This window comes from Cololabis saira, chromosome 13 (assembly GCF_033807715.1).
Source record: "Cololabis saira isolate AMF1-May2022 chromosome 13, fColSai1.1, whole genome shotgun sequence".
NCBI classification, from domain to species: domain Eukaryota; kingdom Metazoa; phylum Chordata; class Actinopteri; order Beloniformes; family Belonidae; genus Cololabis; species Cololabis saira.
The window spans coordinates 45484797-45503503 of NC_084599.1; the positions used below are offsets into that span (position 1 = coordinate 45484797).

The 18707-nt window shown below is 42.6% G+C and overlaps 1 protein-coding gene across 1 annotated transcript; it reads right to left on the reverse strand.

Annotated features, from left to right (window-relative positions):
* Nucleotides 1-68: 68 nt before the first annotated feature.
* On the reverse strand, nt 69-1644 carry LOC133457938 (interferon-induced protein with tetratricopeptide repeats 3-like). The gene has a single exon (XM_061737326.1). It carries the CDS (start codon nt 1606-1608, stop codon nt 262-264), a length of 1347 nt encoding a protein of 448 aa, XP_061593310.1. The 5' UTR covers nt 1609-1644; the 3' UTR covers nt 69-261.
* Nucleotides 1645-18707: the final 17063 nt, after the last annotated feature.

Below are 18707 nucleotides of genomic sequence, written 5' to 3' on the forward strand. Positions count from 1 at the left end.
GGCAGTAACATTTATGTACTATCCATCGATCGATCGAATTATCAAAGAAACGAGCTGTTACTTGTGAGTTCTTAAACTTTATTCAAACATGTTTAAATCACTGAAACATACTTTTATGCAACATATGCATTCTCTGGTAGCAGGTGAATTAAAAAGCCAAATATCTCTTCTCTAATCTGAACATTAATTAAACTCATCTGTTAACGAGTATTTGCAGTTATGAGAAACACACTTTATTGTTTTCCAGCTGTTGCTGAAAGCTCACTCAGGCTGGTCCTCCTGCAGGGTTTCCAGGAACCTCTGGATTTCTCCACACTTCTTGCTTCTGCCTCGCTCGATGATCGTCTTCAGCTGTCCGATGCTTTTCTGTCGGAAGTGGGACTCCAGAGGGATCTCTGCTGTCTTCATGTGGTAGTCGATGGACTTGTCCCTTTTCTGCCAGATGGAGTGTAAGTGTCTGGCGTAGCAGTTGTAGAGCTGCTGCTTATCCGCAGGTTTCAGGTCCAGGATTAGCAGCTCCTGGTAAATCTGATATGCTCTCTTTTTATCCCTGCCTGTTTTTGCACATATGTCTGCGAGGTCGAGCTTCTTCCTGAGGGAACGGCGATCGGGGTAAAGAGCGATCGCCTGCTCATGCAGGCTGATGGCTCTTTCTATGATGCTTGCAGATGGCTTTGGACAACTCTCCCAGAAGGAAAAGATTCTACTTCTGTAGCAGACTGCGGCACACACCTTCAAGTATCGATTATCAGGATGATCCTTCAGGACCCTCTCTGCCAAATCGATGGCCTGTTCGATGTCGTCCAGCTCTTTGTACACCTTGAGCAGGACCTTGATGCCGCTGTAACTGCTGACAGGATTCAGTAAGATCTTTTCCTCCAGCCTGCGAGTTTCATCCTTGACTTGTTTTCCTCTCTTGGCTCTTATGAGCAGCTCCAGGGCAGCGAGGTACGTGTTATCTGGATCCAGCTCCCTGGCCTCCCTCATCTCCTCCCAGATGTCCTGATCCAGGTCAGTGTCGTGCTTGTGAAGGCTCACCCTCCCAATCACATGGCTGGTCCTCCAGTGCACCATGTCCGGCTGCATCTCCACTGCCTTCTGAAAGTAATCTGCAGCCTGCTTCTTGTATTTGTCAAACTTCATCAGGGTCCAGGCCTTCTCTGCACAGATCTCGGGGTGGAGCTTGTCCTGGGATGGAGACGGGTGTTCCCTCAGCAGGGCGTCAACCTTTGACAGGTAATCCTGACTCTGTTCGTCTTCTCCCAGAAGGTGGTGCAGCCAGGCCAGATTCCCAAAGTTCACCACCAACCAGGGACCTTCATCCATGTTCTTCAGCTGTCGGAAGGCCTTGGTGGCCTTGCTGAGGAAACGCCGGGCCTCTTCTTTATCACCGAGCTGATACCAGATGAAACCCTGCAGGTTGTAAATATGACCCAGCCAGAGGTTTCCCTCCTCGGTGCCGATGTCCTCCAGCATGTCCCTGCTGCGGATCAGTCTGGAACGCTTCAAGCCCCAGTTGAAGTGGCACTCCAGGTCCTTCAGTCTGGACTCCAACGTGGACGGGTCCTGAGCAGCACTGAAGGGTAGACATTTAAAAATGTCAAACATCGGGCAGAGTCAAACAATCTGTTCTGAAACCTCGAGAGATGAATGGAGGAAGGAGCTCAAAAGAGAAGAAAGGCAGGGGCAAAGGAAGGAAGGATGAATGAATGGGTGGGTGCTGACCAGGACACCACCAGTGTTGTTACAGATTTACAGTGGTGACTGAATGTTTGGAGGTGAGGGTTTACAGAAGCGGCATCTTGCCGTTGCCATGACGAAAGATGGCAACATCCAGGATCAACACTGTTCATGCATCACAGGGGAAGATTCAATTAATTTACTTTAATCAGTTTCTTCTGGAAAGACAAGAGTTCAGATCTAACTTCTGGTCCCTGTGGAACGATACTCAGCAGCCATTGGCTGATCTGTGGTTAAGGGGCGGGTCCTATTGACAGGTCAGTTGATCTGCTCTTATTCTTTACTGCCAGCTGAGAAATAATCCTGCTGTAACTAAAAAAAAAAAAAGTTTTACAATTGTTGCATAACATCGTTTTTATGGTGTTCTTATGGTGCAGTTTTTACACACACTCAGTGAACGCTGCAAAAAAGGACACAAATAATCTGTTAACTGACACAAGGTAGCGGAGTCTTGTGGGAAAGGGCAAAGTTATTTTTGCTGTATGCTAATGCTTTTTTCATCATCATTTGATTTGAACTTAGTTTCATCACAAAATATTGCTTTTTGTGTCCCTTTTGGCTTGTCATACTCCACCTTTGGGTCCACCTGGACAGATAAGAGGATCACGTGTCCAGGCTGTAAACGAGCAGTAAAACAGGACCGTTTAACTATCAAATAAAGAAGGATGTAGAATTTAAAGCCAGTGTTAAACCCGAAACAAAATGATTTTGAAACATTTAGGATGAATATAATATATATCGGTTAATTTTTAACTCACTGGCAGAGACAACGAGGAGATGATGGGGGAGGGAAGAGGTGAAGATGAAATGAACAATAAGGAAAAAAGAACGAAAATATTGAGACCACTCAAATTAATAAGCAATATATTAAAAGAGAAGAGGGATGAAAAAGAGGATGGGGAGTAAATAAAAGAGACAAAAAGTGAAAAAATCCTGAGGAAGCACCTGAAGGATGATAAAAGGGTTGAGAGGTAGAGAAAAGAGAAAATCCTGATACTCGCCTCATGATCTGAATGTTTTCCGCGAATCAAAAGTCTCTTGTAAGGTTTGATTTGTCGTTTCGTTCCTCCGTCACCTCTGGATCACACCTGGAAAGTCTCCTTTGCGCGCAACACACTTCACACACGCTTTTAAAGGTGCGCACTGTCGCGTCAGCCCCACTTAACTTCCAGTTCCCAGGAATGAAAACTTAAATTCTGATACTGTGGGGAAGTTAGTTTTAGGTTGGATATCCGGCTGACGTTCACCAGGAGCTGACCGTCGGATATCCAACCTAAAACTAACTTCACTGCAGTAATCCACATCAACAACTCAGAGATAAGCTTCACTTTAACCAGCCTGACACGCCCAAACCTTTACGTAACAAGCTGTAAATATAGATCACACATAAATACCAGTCAGCTAATAATAATCATAATAATAAATCTTTACTGTCCACCAGGGTGGAAATTCATCTTTGGCTCACCAAGATACATACAGGCAAGTTATGTGGGGTGCAATACAGCAGTGAGGATCCCATCGTACAGAAGATAAAACTGCACTAAGAAGAAATATACTGTATTTTTGCGACCATTAGGCGCATATAAATGTCTTTTTTTTTTTTAAATGTGCCGCGCGCCCAATGACACAATGCGCCCATTGTATTATTGTAAAGGCTGATTTATGGTTCGCGTTACACCAACACAGAGCCTACGGCATAGGGTTGCGCGGCAACGCGCACTGTACGGTAGGCTCTGTGCCTGAATTATGGTTTAACGCGGAACCATAATTCAGGCTTAAGGCGGACGTTTTGGGGCCACCATGAGAAGTTAAAGGGGGAAGTGGGGCGTGTGAATTGCCCGTGACTGCCCGGCGGCGGCTCCGTGGCGGGACACCTGGAGCGGACGGGGAGACTCGGGCTCGCTGCCGAGAAGGAGACGTAGCCGGAGGAACCACCTGACCGAGTGGCGGGGACGCGTCCCCACGGGCTGGGAGGTCGGCGAGCTTTCGCAAAAGCCGGCATCGGAAAGTGACCCGGCTGCTCAGCACGGCCAGAGCAGCGCTGATCAGTTCTCCCGGTCTCAGTGCTGATCAGTTCTCCCGGTCTCAGTGCTGATCAGTTCTCCCGGTCTCAGCGCTGATCAGTTCTCCCGGTCTCAGTGCTGATCAGTTCTCCCGGTCTCAGCGCTGATCAGTTCTCCCGGTCTCAGTGCTGATCAGTTCTCCCGGTCTCAGCGCTGATCAGTTCTCCCGGTCTCAGCGCTGATCAGTTCTCCCGGTCTCAGTGCTGATCAGTTCTCCCGGTCTCAGTGCTGATCAGTTCTCCCGGTCTCAGTGCTGATCATTTCTCCCGGTCTCAGCGATCAGGCTCCGGATGAAACCTGAAGCGCTGAGTCCTGACAACTGATTAATGTAATAACTGAAATAAAGTACAATCAAACTAAGTTTTGCTCCCGCTCTATTTTTAAATATGCACACTTGTGTGCTTGTGTGTGTTGTTGTGCGGCGCGTGTGTTGTAAGGCGGCGCTCCGTGTGTGTAGACGGCGCCTTTTCGGTCGGTGCGCCGTGTGTGTGTTTTAAATACAGAAATGACACACAAAATTGAGGGTGCGCCTTTCCACGCGGCGCGCCGAATGGTCGCGAAAATACGGTACCAACATTAAAAACCTGTTTCATAATCATCATCATCATCATCATCATCATCATCATCATCATCATCATCATCATCATCATCATCATCATCATCACCATCACCGTCATGCAGTTGGTCATTCTGTCAAATTAAGAATGTTGACTGCTCTGGGGACAAAAGACTTCTTATAAATATTTTTGGTTGCCAGTGGAACTCTGTAGCGCCTACAGAGTTCAGAAGCACAAACTCTCTGGAGAGAGGATGGGAGCCATCAGCTGTGATGTGTCAGGGTTTCACCCTTCCTGTTTTATTTTGAAGCCCGTGTCCTTGTGTTTTAGTTCTGGTTTGACCTTCCTGTTTCCATCTGCCCTGATCGTCTGCAGCTGTGTCTCATTATCCCTTGTGTATATCTAGTCTTGTCTTTCCCCTGCTCCCCACTGGTCCATATTGTTTTCTCCCTCTGTGTTTTTCCCGAGCCCAGTTTTGATCCCAGTGTAAAGCTTTAGTTTTTTGTATCCTGCTAAGCAGCGCCTTTTGTTACTTTGAAATAAATCCTGCATCTTTTGAGAACTCCTGCCTCCTGCTCCCTCCTACATCTGGGTCCGAACGACAACCATATAACAGTTTCATTAAATAGTATTGGGTTTTATGTCCCTTTTGGCTTGCCATACAGTGCCAATGGTAGGGCAACCAGCCAGGTGAGATTCTGGTTTTCGTAGCAGATCTCGGCTATCTTCCTCTTCAGTGTCTGATTGAGCCTCAGAAATTCCAACATTGCTCAGGATCCTTTTGGTCAGTCTGCGCCCCTTTGGCTCTGGACAGTAATGCTCAAATGTCTCCAAGACACAAAGGCAAAGCACGTTTATTTGTATAGCACAATTCATCACAAGGTAATTCAAAGTGCTTTACCTCCCCTGCAGTGGAATCTTCAAATGCAGAGGTCCAAAGGTCAGCTCCAGATATAAGTGGTGGTAGACGCTATACCAGTTGCTATACACCATGAAGGCCACAATGCAAAAAAGATGTGGATGGTAGACTTCCCGGGTCCACCAAAACTGGTGTCTTGTCCTTGTAAGTTGCTGTTGTGGGTTTCTTGAATCACCGCTCAATTTCCTCCAAAGCCCTTGAGGTCAGATTGTTGACCTGTCTCCTGATCTGTTCATCTCTCTCCTCTTCTACATCCAGGAATCCTCAGCAGCCATGATGGAAGGATTGCTGTTGGGATCTTTGACGGTGGAGTTTTCTGGGCTGTAGGTTGGAAGCAGAAGTGGATAAGCCTCCGGTCCTGATGGATGAGGCGGGGTTTGTGGTTTCTCTGCCTCGATGTGAATGGCGTCTTCAACTTGTGTTTTTTCAGATTCTTGTCGGGGGGTAGAACCTGCTGGTTTGGAATGAGCAGGGCTGTCCCTGACCAAAATGGGGCCCTAAGCGGAAAAATTTCTTCGGACCCCCCCCCCCCCAGGTACAAAATGACAGTATAATGAAATGCCATTGAACTTGACAACCTTTATTAGTAAGAACAAAGAACAAAATTATAAACCTAAATTCACACTGAATTAAATAAATAAATAAAATAAATAAAGCGGACTCACAAAGAGTGAGTAAAATGTAAAAGTAACTTCAAAGTAAATGAACAGGCAGGAAAAATAACTTAACACTGAATAAAATAAATAAATCTGAGTCACAAAGAACAATTAAATATTAACAGTAACTTCAACTTGTGTCTACAAAAAACTAACAGTGGTAAGGGCCGCTGGAAAATTACTTTCATCTCCAGACCACAGTCCACATCTACTGGAGGCTAGCAGCATCTCTCCTATACCTGCAGCAGCAGCAGTGCTGAGCATGGAGGATTAGTGCTTGCTTATGCCACAAAGTTTTACATTTTTAATAGTGCTGGAGCACTAACTTCAACAAATACCCACCTTCGAGCAGGGACGGACTGGGACTAAAAAACGGCCCTGGACTTTGACTAGGCCCGGCCCAAAGCAATCAGCGCGTGGAAACTCAACAACAATAACGCCTGGCATGAGTGTCACAATACTTAATTGTGGCTCATGATACTATACCATCCAAATTATAGCAATAGCACTGATTTGACTAGATGTTGTGTTAAGAGCATAGTATTCTAGTTTAACTTGAATACTCTCACATAGAAATGAAGGTCTCACTGCAGTCCCTCTGGTTGAACCAATACAAAACAGGTATCTGAAATACACAACACTGTATGAGTTATGATAAATCACAATGTAAAGAGGGTGTAAATATACAGTTTAACTTGAATACTCACATAGAAATGAAAGTTGAATGTTAACCTATAAAAACAAACCAGCAATGCCATTTTTCTCAATGTTTAGGGATAAGGAGTTTCTTCAACAGGTCACTTTTTTCTGCAACTCTGTCATTGTCAATAGAATAGAATAGAATAGTAGACTTTATTAATCTCCCAGAGATTAATAATCAAGGGACATGAGGATCTTTCTCTGTGGTCATAAGCATGAATGCTTCCAGGTGTTCTTGTGACTGTGTGCTCCCCCCTCACAAAAGAAAAACAGAGAAACATATTTTCTCATGAACAAATTTAATTGTTTGAAAGATGGTTCAAATGTTATTTCATTGCCCAAAAAATATGTTATTTTGTTACTTGGAAAATTTTAAATATGTTTTGTTGGTGAGAAAATATGTTTCTGTATGTTTCTTATTTTTGTGAGGGGGATATATATTGTTTTTCGGCACTACCTTGTTCTCTATAGCTGATACAACATGAATTACTCCTATGTGGGATCAATAAAGTTCTTATTTTTGCCATCTGAGAAAATTAAATGTATTATATTTGGTGCCTAACTGTTTCCAACAATCTTTTTCATGTGGGAAGTCAGGATGACATTCCCTTCATCCAAATGCACTTTTGTTCTTATTCTACCAAAGTCCATGTTGTGCACCTTTTTGATCGATTTCTATTTATGTTTTGAAGATAATTTTAAAAATAAAACCGGGTTAAACTTTAGCCAAAACGAGGCATAGTTAAATAGAAAAACACAGAAAAACTCCCACAGGGAACTCAGAACTTCTTCACAAATAACTTAAAAATCACAGAGGAAAAAAAAACACCAGCAAACTAACAAACAAAGCAACAAAGCTCAGAGTTAACAAAACGAACCAGCAATGACTCGCAGCCGCTCCTTAACTTCTCCTCCTGATTGAGCTGACGGGCTGCAGGTGGTTTAAGGATGATTTATGGTTCCGCGTTAAATCGACGCAGAGCCTACGGCGTAGGTCCGCGGAGACGCGCGCCGTACGTTGTGCGTCGCCGCGTAACCTACGGCGTAGGCTCTGCTTCTCCTGCCTCGCGCTGACAGCTGATCTAGTAGCGCGCACCACGGCTGTGCATATGCGCATCCTTTGCGCAAAACGGGGCCCCTATCGGATCGCGGGGCCCTACGCACTGTGCGTGATCTGCGTGTAGGCAGGGGCGGCCCTGGGAATGAGCTTTCTTTACTTTTGTCATGAGGATGCAGATGGACAATGGTCAGTTCAGCCATGGCTGTTTTCTCCATTGCCTTCATTGGACCCCAAAATGCCAACCAACATCCTCCCAAACAGTTTTTGCTTCTCTGTATTCCCCGTTCACTACTATAACAATACTGGTGATGTCTTGGGGACTTGGTAGAGGGCCATCTGGGGTGTTGCCGATGAATCCCTGATCCTGCCATTTCTGGCACATCTTGTTGAGTTTCTTGTCTAAAACCTTTTGTTCTTCTGTTCCGAGGATCACTAGTTGCTGAAGCATCCAAGCCTTCAGTTCTACCCCATTGATTGTCGGGGCAGGTGACCTGGAGTCCATTGTGTCTTTTATTTTTTCGTCTTTATTTTCTTTCAAACTTCTCTGGACCAGAGGTTGTGTAAGAAACCAATTTGGTCTGCAGTGTCACTTGCAGAACTCTCAATGATTGCACTTCTTCCTCAAGGTGGTGGAGTCTCTGGCGTAGATCTGTCATTTTCAGTGGGATCTCCTTCCAGCTGAAAATTAAGTTTTTTGGCATTTTTTGAGTGTAAAGGAGTGAATATACTTGCTGTTTGAGCCTGCGTTCGCGTCCGTTTGCACTTACAACCAGCTGTGTTGTGAACGGACCTCGCTTAACCACCACGTGGAGAGAGCCCGTTTTACCGGAGGTAACTGGCTGGGGGGCAGTATGCTGAGCCAAAGTTAGAAAAGTAATGAAATATTTGGTAAGAGTCTAATAAACCGCTGGTGGATTAACGGATAAATACACAAGACAGCATCACTGGATGAAGAGGAGATCACTGCATTACTCTGCTTTTGATCTCGGTAAAGAAAACGGCGCCTTCAGAGATGGTTTGTTAGGCCGTTCAACCAAAACCTTCAGGAGACTGGAGACCTTGTCCGTCTTGCTGATGCAGGAAATTGATGATGACAAAAACCGGCGATATTTCCGCATGTCCTCCGTTTTGTTTGACAACTTGTTACATCGGATTGTCCTGTTAATTCAGCTCAAAACCACACACGGCGAGTCCGAGACCGCAGCAGAGAGCTGGCTGTCACCCTGCGCTACGTGGCGACAGGGACGAGCTGCAGCAGCCAGTTATAAGCTTGGAGCGTGAACGCGCATGTCGCCCCGAGATTAATTTACCGAAATAAATGACTGACGAACCTCTATATCCAGCTCAGACCTTTGATCATCGGTTGGCGGAACACCCCACCAGCACCATCACTGTCGTGACATGGACATAACGGTCATGCAGTTGTTTCCACTTCTCTTTGCATCTCTCCATATCTGCACTGTGTGGCGGTGATGTCACATGTCATGACCTTTTTGGCGTCTAGCGTCGCCACGATAATGCTTTTGACTGAGAAAAGTAATGCGCATTGTTGCAGGATGGAGACGCATATTTTGATGTATAACACACCCTGGGTGCACGTTACGGTTCGGGCCGTATTATCTGCCGAACAAATGGCATAAATTGCGCAAAGATTACACAATTCTTTCAAAATGTTCAAAATGGCCGACTTCCTGTTCGGTTTCGGCCATGACTCCAAGAGACTTTTCTTTAAGTTGCCCCATGATACAGGCGTGTACCGATTTTCGTGCATGTACGTCAAATCGTATTGTGGGGCTTGAGGCACAAAGTTTTCTAGGGGGCGCTGTTGAGCCGTTAGGCCACGCCCATTAATGCAAACCATTAAATATCACATTTTTCACCAGGCCTGGCTTGGTGCAAAATTTGGTGACTTTTGGGGCACGTTTAGGGGGAAAAAAGGCCCTCATTTCGTCGAAAGAAAGGTCGAAAGAAAAATTCCTACAGATACAATAAGGCCTTCACACTGTAAGTGCTCGGGCCCTAATTGAAAGCAAACCTAAAGAGGTAGCATATAAAAAAAGAAAGGAAAAACAGAAAATTAGGAAAAAATAAAAAGTAATTCCGTTTAACATTTAGATAAAAAAAAAAAACAATACATATTCATACATTTTATAACATCAACAAATTCAAACAATGTATAGATATCATAGTTTGTATATACTGTACACACACACACACACACACACACACACACACACACACACACACACATACTACATACTACATACTACTGATTACGGACCTATCTTAGTTCATTATCTTTTGTTAATAAATTTACTTTTATTATACTGTCATCCTCGTCTCGTCTCTCTCCTTGTCGCTGCCTATGAGCCGGGCTGTGACAATATATATATATATATATATATATATATATATATATATATATATATATATATATATATATATATATATATATACATACACACACATACACACACACACACACATACCCATATACTATCTACATTTATTATTATTTATTTATTTAATGATAATTAAATATGTTTTATATGTATCTAATTGTAATAATGTTAAGTGAATTTGGAGTGTTACTCTGCCCGCCCACAGGGGGGCAGTAGTGTTCAGAGTCAGTTCAGTTTACTAAGGGCCTGATTTACTAAGATCCTAAATAAAGAGTACTAAATTGCGTGTGCACTGAAAAAGTTTGCACGTGCTGTTGTTGTGTGTTTTGCAGGTGATCAACTAAGAATAATTGCGCAATTGATAACAGGTGCAAACCGCAGTATTTAAATGAGGTGTTGCGTGTCTTACGGTTTGCGCCATGGAGAGTCTGGATTGAAAGCAGGATATAGTCGCAAGCGCAAAATGAAATTTGACGAGTTAGAGTTAGAGATATTAGTGGAAGAGGCAAATAAACACATTCATGAACTACAGCAAAGAAATTTAAACATTACAAGTGTTACATTACTGCCGTGAAAAGCACCCCCTCGTCGACATATATTACCCACAGATGTCTTATTCACGAGTAAATGTCAAAAAGGACTAAATGCTCATGTTTAATTTACTACAAATGACAACGTACACACAATAACAAAAATGATATTCTCATTCCGTGTCATGTTCTGTTTAGCGTCCAATTTTGTGTTGATGATTCATGTTTAAATGCGCTCATGGATTCCACAATAGTCATACTTTCCCACAATCACAGTCACAGATAACAAAAATCGGGTAAATGGTTATTGATGTCATTAATTAATAGCCTGCTTACTGTGTTGTCTTCCATAATATTTGTAAATATATATAATATAAACTCCTAAGTATGTGTTTGTGTGAGTGTGTATGAGGGGGTGCTTGTTAGGTTCAAAAGTCATCACAATATTAATAACTTAGAAAAAGACACCGGAAACTGTCAGAAATGATTTTCAATGGCCTTCTGCAGAAGGTTGGAGATAAATCCTGAGAAGCTTTAGGCAACACGGCCCTCCTCTTAGCTCGTCAGAACTTCTCTCAACTGGCTGTCTGCAGAGCTGGCGCTTTTATTCAGCACGGAGGACATGAAAAACCATATTTGGTAGATAACAGACGTTGGGGGTAAAAGACACCCAATAGTAAATAGTTTAATGGACAATAGACAGAAACAGGAAACAGGTGGTCACACACATGACTTTTCAGTTGAAGAGGCTTGGTATGAAGAAACAAACAGACATCCTTAAAACACAAAGAGTCAAGGGGTCAACTAAAACAGTACCTCTCTTTGGAGGTTTGAACAGATGGTTCTAAAGACACTGGGTTATTTACAAACCAGAAGTCACCAGGCCAACCTTCATGGGGGTCTCGTGTTATCAGATGGTCCAACTAAACCTAGCTAACCTTTAAGTCAGCTTAAAGTCTTGAAACAACATGAAGGGTCAATAAATGAGCACCTTCTGGACAAACAAGAACTCTGTGAGGCTTTGCACAGATGTGTCTAAAGACACTGCTCAGCTGTTAACAAAGCCCTAAATACCTAAATACCATCAGGGAATGGCCTGTCTGGTGACTTCTGTTCCTATTCTGATAGTTTTTTATTTTCACAATGACAATCTTAATTCAAAAGAGCTGATTAACCTCACATTTCCCTCCTCTTGTCATTTTGAAACTTCACAGCACCCAAAATAAAACACTCCAGTGTCATTGTAAACATACAGGTAATGAAAACACAGAAAAGTACAAAGACAGTGATAGTCAGAATCGTAATTTCAGTCGTTATGTCAGCATGACTCAGTAATGAAAAAGTCTCTTCCATTCCTCGAACTCCTCTCCTAGTTTGTTGTCGCAAGTCAGTTTGGCTAGTCATATTCTTCAGGCTGTGGCTGGCGAGATAGGCATCAGATGATTTCTTCAGCGGGCAAGGGTTTTGGAACCGCCCGACTTCCTGCCTACTCAAGCCTGGAATTTCTCTGCTAGCTTTCACTGCAACTGGTGAACACAGTAGATCATTCAGCAGCCTTTACTGCTTTTGGTGTCCTGATCTGGACAGCAAAAAGGGCCCGTCCTGATGGAGTGATGACGTTTCACCACTCGACTCAGGATCCGGTCACCCAGTTTCAGCAGTTCCTGCTTTAGGAGAGGGAGAGAGGAAGAAACAGCAGCCTAACAAGAAGACGATTCTCATGTACAGTTCGACTAATGGCCGTCATTCAGGCCATGGCTTTCTTGAGCCTTAACTTAACATCCATTAGTTCACTCCAAGAATCAAATCCATATGAACAACTTCAAATGGATAGGTCCTTTCATGTTGTATCTGCAACATGTCGGAAAGCTCCTACTAAAAATTTTTTAAAGGGTATTTAGTATTTAATCCTCATGATGTATCATATGTACCCCTACTCCCTCCTGTTGAGCCATAGAAACTCCCTATGGCTCAACTTAGCCACCAGGGGGAACAACTTCCTTGGAAGCACCGGTCTGCTTCGCAGCATTATTTCGCATGCCGACAGGGGTGGGGGTTTCGTGTCATCAGACCCCCTCCTTGTTGACTTTTCCCTGGAAGGGTCAGCTGCCAGAGTCAGGCTCCCCAGATAAGTGGCCCTCCCACTTCTTGACCTTCGCACCCTGGCAAGTCTGCAGGTCTGACCCTCTAGGGACAAGAGGTCTCCATGTCCTTCAAATCCCCCCTCCCATCACCAGATTAGATGGGGCAAAAACCCTGTTAAATTCTGTCTCCCACCGTAGATTAGACTACAGAATTTCTCATTGAAAAACGTTCTTATTTCAACCCAAGTGGGTTATGATCTTATTAAAGTAACACACAAAAACTGTCAGTGCAGCAACTCTCCTGCAACCTAAACAGTAGTCTTCAGTGAACTTATATATATATATAAACAATAAGTCATAGTCACAAAACGTCGGACTGAAAGGAGCATTCTATCAAATAATGTCTTCTCAACTGTTGTTGAGCTCTATTTTCCCCAAATCAAAAAGAAATGCCAGAAAATTGTCAGAAAATTGTCAGAAAATTATCTCCAGATTAAGCATATAGTCTTCAGGAGATTCTTAATCTTCTGTTTGCATGCTGCAACGCAAATGCATGCTCTTCTATGAAAACTCATAGAAGTCTTAAGAAAATTGTGGGATAAATCCCCATGTGTAAACTACACATAGACAAAAACCCACTAACATTAAACACACACTTCAGATCATCTATATGTGGGTTCATGTTTCAGTGCAAGTGTGTAAATTACTTCTCCTCAAACTACACTAACCAAACTCAATTGGTGTATTTCAAATGAACTCCAAAACTAAATGGTAACAACACTGATCACAAATGTACACATTTTCAGTGTGAATAGCTAATATGCACTCAGAGTTCTTCTTTTCTAAAAAAGATTGTACAACGGGTTTGTTACTCCTGCATACAATCCGAGTCAAATACAGTATTACAAAAGTAATCTGCAAATTAAATGATGAATTAACCCAATTTAAAACTTCTATGATTCTATGCCTTCATTCAGGGCTTAGAATGATAGAACAAACTATATTATTCCACATCTCTACGTCTCCTCCAAAAGGAGAGCTCACTTCACATCACTTCACCACTGAAAACCCCCCTTTTTCCAGAAACACAAAAAAGTTCTCCCTCAGACACAGAGCCTTGCAGCCGCTCGTAAAGCGGAGAATCCTCTCACGCACACACAGACACACAGCTGCAGTCGTTATCATTTTAACAAAACCTTCGACAGAGAAGCTCATACGAATTTAAACTTTTTACCTCTTAACATATTATCTTATAATATCCAAACATATTCTAACATGTTTCTTCTATTCAACCCCTAACTAATATTTTGTGCTACAGGCAGACCCAAACAGCCCCTCCTCCTCTATTGGAGGAACAGGCTCCATCTCCAAGCACCATAAAATCTGCTCAAGCAGATCACGATCTGAATGAGGACTTTTATGTATCTCACCTTTCTGTCTTTATTCAATTTCTCATTTTAACGCACAACTATGAGGTCAATAGAATCATATTTCTTTTTCTCTTAAAATGACAGAAACTTTCAGCTGTTCACAACGTGTCATGAATACACCCACACAGACAGTGTCTCTCGCATACACACACACACAGAGACACACACAGAGAGCTGCAGCTTGACACACACAGAGAGTCACACCCTGCTGCAGCCCGCACTTCTCCCCAATTTCACGTAGCTTTCTTTACCTTTTTCTTTCTTGCTAAACCTTGTCCCGTTTTGGACATTTAATCAGTTTTCTTTTAGTCTTAAATTAGTCAATTTTCTTCTTTTTGTATATTATTTCGCAAGATTTTACCTAAAGTTTTTAGGGACGTCTCCCCATCAATTAAGCATCTTTTAGAGATTCTTTAAGCATAAGTTTCAGCTTAACCACGCCTCTGCTATTTTTAACCAGTTATTTTTCTTTCCTAAGTTTCTCTCAGAACACAAGTTTCCTTTTTCAACAGTTTGGTTTTAGCCTGATCTTTAGTGAACAATTTAAATTTTGCCCTTTCAATTTTGGAAGCCCCACATAAACATCAGACAAACATTAGACAAGACGAACATTGAACAAAACCATTAAAACTCATTTCCAAATAGAAACCCCTTCTCGTAATTCTGTACTTTTAAAGTCCCAGACTTCAAAAGCCGGTCCCCGACCGAGTTAGATGTTGGTCTTACGCACTGCTCTTAGGCAGTATTTTTAGAGGCCCCTATGCCTTCATAAAAATCGGGTCCCCGACCCGCCGCCAAACACCGTTTTCGCTAACCCTCGTGGTTAGTATACACAGAAATTTCACTAAAAAGAGGTCTCTCACCAGTCTCCTAGTGCCTTCCCCTGGCTCGGAAATCTCGTCGTCTGGACTCCGGAACAGCGCAAGATCAACCTGGCCCCGTCCCTGAAGTCGGGAACGGCTGTCGACAGATTTAGATCGCCCGTTGAATCTTACGCCACCCCAATCGTCGCAGCTCGAGAGATCCCGGGTTTCGGCACCAAAATGTTAGGTTCAAAAGTCATCACAATATTAATAACTTAGAAAAAGACACCGGAAACTGTCAGAAATGATTTTCAATGGCCTTCTGCAGAAGGTTGGAGAGAAATCCTGAGAAGCTTTAGGCAACACGGCCCTCCTCTTAGCTCGTCAGAACTTCTCTCAACTGGCTGTCTGCAGAGCTGGCGCTTTTATTCAGCACGGAGGACATGAAAAACCATATTTGGTAGATAACAGACGTTGGGGGTAAAAGACACCCAATAGTAAATAGTTTAATGGACAATAGACAGAAACAGGAAACAGATGGTCACACACATGACTTTTCAGTTGAAGAGGCTTGGTATGAAGAAACAAACAGACATCCTTAAAACACAAAGAGTCAAGGGGTCAACTAAAACAGTACCTCTCTTTGGAGGTTTGAACAGATGGTTCTAAAGACACTGGGTTATTTACAAACCAGAAGTCACCAGGCCAACCTTCATGGGGGTCTCGTGTTATCAGATGGTCCAACTAAACCTAGCTAACCTTTAAGTCAGCTTAAAGTCTTGAAACAACATGAAGGGTCAATAAATGAGCACCTTCTGGACAAACAAGAACTCTGTGAGGCTTTGCACAGATGTGTCTAAAGACACTGCTCAGCTGTTAACAAAGCCCTAAATACCTAAATACCATCAGGGAATGGCCTGTCTGGTGACTTCTGTTCCTATTCTGATAGTTTTTTATTTTCATAATGACAATCTTAATTCAAAAGAGTTGATTAACCTCACACTTTTCACGGCAGGGGTGCTGAATACGGCACAACACCACAATAACAGCAGCCATCGGTGCGTAATGCTGGGCAGATTAGCACCTTCCTTTCGAACGTATTAAATACAGACACAATCACAATCCCTGCAATTACTTTCAGGCTTGGTAAATCTCATTGCGTGTGGTAAATGAACCTATTTGCATTTTCCCCTCCCAGTATTTAGCGCTTTCTGGCGGGTACGCCCCATATTGATTATTCATCAGGGCAAAAGTACTAAATGAACAGCGTGTGCTATTTTGCTCATTTGAGAGGCGCAGTCCTCTTTGCACGCCGTTAGTAGATCAGCTTGCACATTGGTTTGCGGGTGATGTCAAGTTTGCACACGTTTTTACACATGCAAACCTTTAGTAAATCGGGCCCTAAGAGTGCAAACCAAGTGGGGGATGCTGTTGTTGTTCTGAAGGTGGAATAAATGTTACGCTGTGAAATAACCAAGTAGTCCCTGAAGTTACTACACTATTCAAGAGATGTTTCTTTACTAAAAATTTGAGTTATTTTATGTTAATAGTTTGCCTAAAGTAGGATCTGTGCTCCAAGCACATGTTACAGGTGCTGCAGAAAGTCCTGTTCCTTATTCATCACATTTATCTGGAATCGTGCAGACGAGGATCAGATCAGAGCATTTTCACATGAGAACATATTTCCAGTCCGAGTAAATCAGAAACAGCTCTGTCCGTCTTAATTTGATTCCTGCGGGATTATATTTCCACCAAGTCCTTATTTGGGATTCCAGAGAGGCATTTTTCCCTCAGCTGAGGGTAAAGTTGGGTTTGGTCTGCGGCCTTGGGAACAGATCTACCCTCCTCAGGCTGGAGCCGCGACAGCACATTAATGCCTTGCACATGGGTGATTGGCAGATATTTATTTGAAAAGCCCTCCCAGCCTGTGCGGTGGGTTCGTGCCTGCGGGGAACCGGGAGATGTGGAGCATTTGTCTGCGTTTAATCAGACACTTTACATAAACACTGAAGCGGCCGCAGAAATCTGAATCAATTGTACAGAAGGAAGAAAACAGCTGGAACACACAACAATGTAATTCAATGAAAACTTGTGTTCATGCCCAACATGTTGGGGGGGGGGGGCGTAACTGCAACGGTTGATGGGGGAGGATTTATTAAGGACTTCAGTCATTAGAGCCAGGTTTTCTGAATCCGACTGATGCTGCGCATGCGCCAAGTAGACAGCAGGGGGCGCCATTAGATTAGATTCAACTTTATTGTCATTGCACATGTCAAAGGTACAGGGCAACGGAATGCAGTTAATATCTAACCAGAAGTGCTTATGCAGTAAAAATAAACACATATATACACAGGACTGTCTCAGAAAATTAGAATATTGTGATAAAGTCCTTTATTTTCTGTAATGCAAAAATGTCATACATTCTGGATTCATTACAAATCAACTGAAATATTGCAAGCCTTTTATTATTTTAATATTGCTGATCATGGCTTACAGCTTAAGAAAACTCAAATATCCTATCTCAAAAAATTAGAATATTCTGGGAATCTTAATCTTAAACTGTAAACCATAATCAGCAATATTAAAATAATAAAAGGCTTGCAATATTTCAGTTGATTTGTAATGAATCCAGAATGTATGAAATTTTGTTTTTTTAATTGCATTACAGAAAATAAAGAACTTCATCACAATATTCAAATTTTCTGAGACAGTCCTGTATATATTATGAACAGATGAGATGTGACCATTCAGCATCCATACAAAATTAAGGAGACCACACAGATAATAATGGATTAAAGAAACAAACCCAACTAGATTATATGACAGTAGTAATTAAATGACAGTAGTAGTAATATCAGTCATGCAGTGGGTGGGGGGGGAGGTTGGAATGTGTGAAGTAAAATAGCTGTAACTGAACCTAAAACACAACCAAACCAACATCCCGTTGCCTGGGAGGAGCTATTGTTAAACTATTGTTAACTATTTTGTAACTATTGTTTTACGTTGCAGGAGAGTTGCTACACGGACAGTTTTGAGTGATTCACCCCGCATGACCAGGTTGGCCTGTAATGTTATTGACCTGGTGCTGAAGATATAATAAACTATAACCCACTTGCGTTGAAATAAGAAATTCTGTAGTCGTTGAGTAATGAAGGAGACAGAATTTAACATGGTGGCAGCGGTAGTGAACAGTGGCGGAGCGCGGTCTCAGTACAGAGTTCTCCATGGGCCTTAGATAGTCATTTTAACGTTCAACAACACCTCATCCTGCCCATCAAACTACATTTATTCTCACTTTTATTGAGCCAAGCCTATAGGCCTATGCAGAAAGCAGAGTAAAGTCACACACACACACACACACACACACACACACACACACACACACACACACACACACACACACACACACACACACACACACACACACACACACAGACAGCTGTCAATCACATGGCTCTGAAAACTCAGATAGTCACAGACTGACTCAGTTCCATCTTTGATTCAGTTTAAATACAAAAAAACATAACTGGTCTAAAATGATACAATCTATTTAGATAGATAGACACAGTGGTCTATAACATCATTTCTGATTCTATAACAGAGAATAGACTCTAGTCTAGTTGACAACAACACAAACATTCAGATAGGGAGGTGGTCAAGGCTACACAACATTCTGATAAAGAAATTAGGTAACACTTTACAATAAGGGTCCCTTAATTAACGTTAGTTAATGCATTATTAAGCATTAATTAACAGTTTAATAA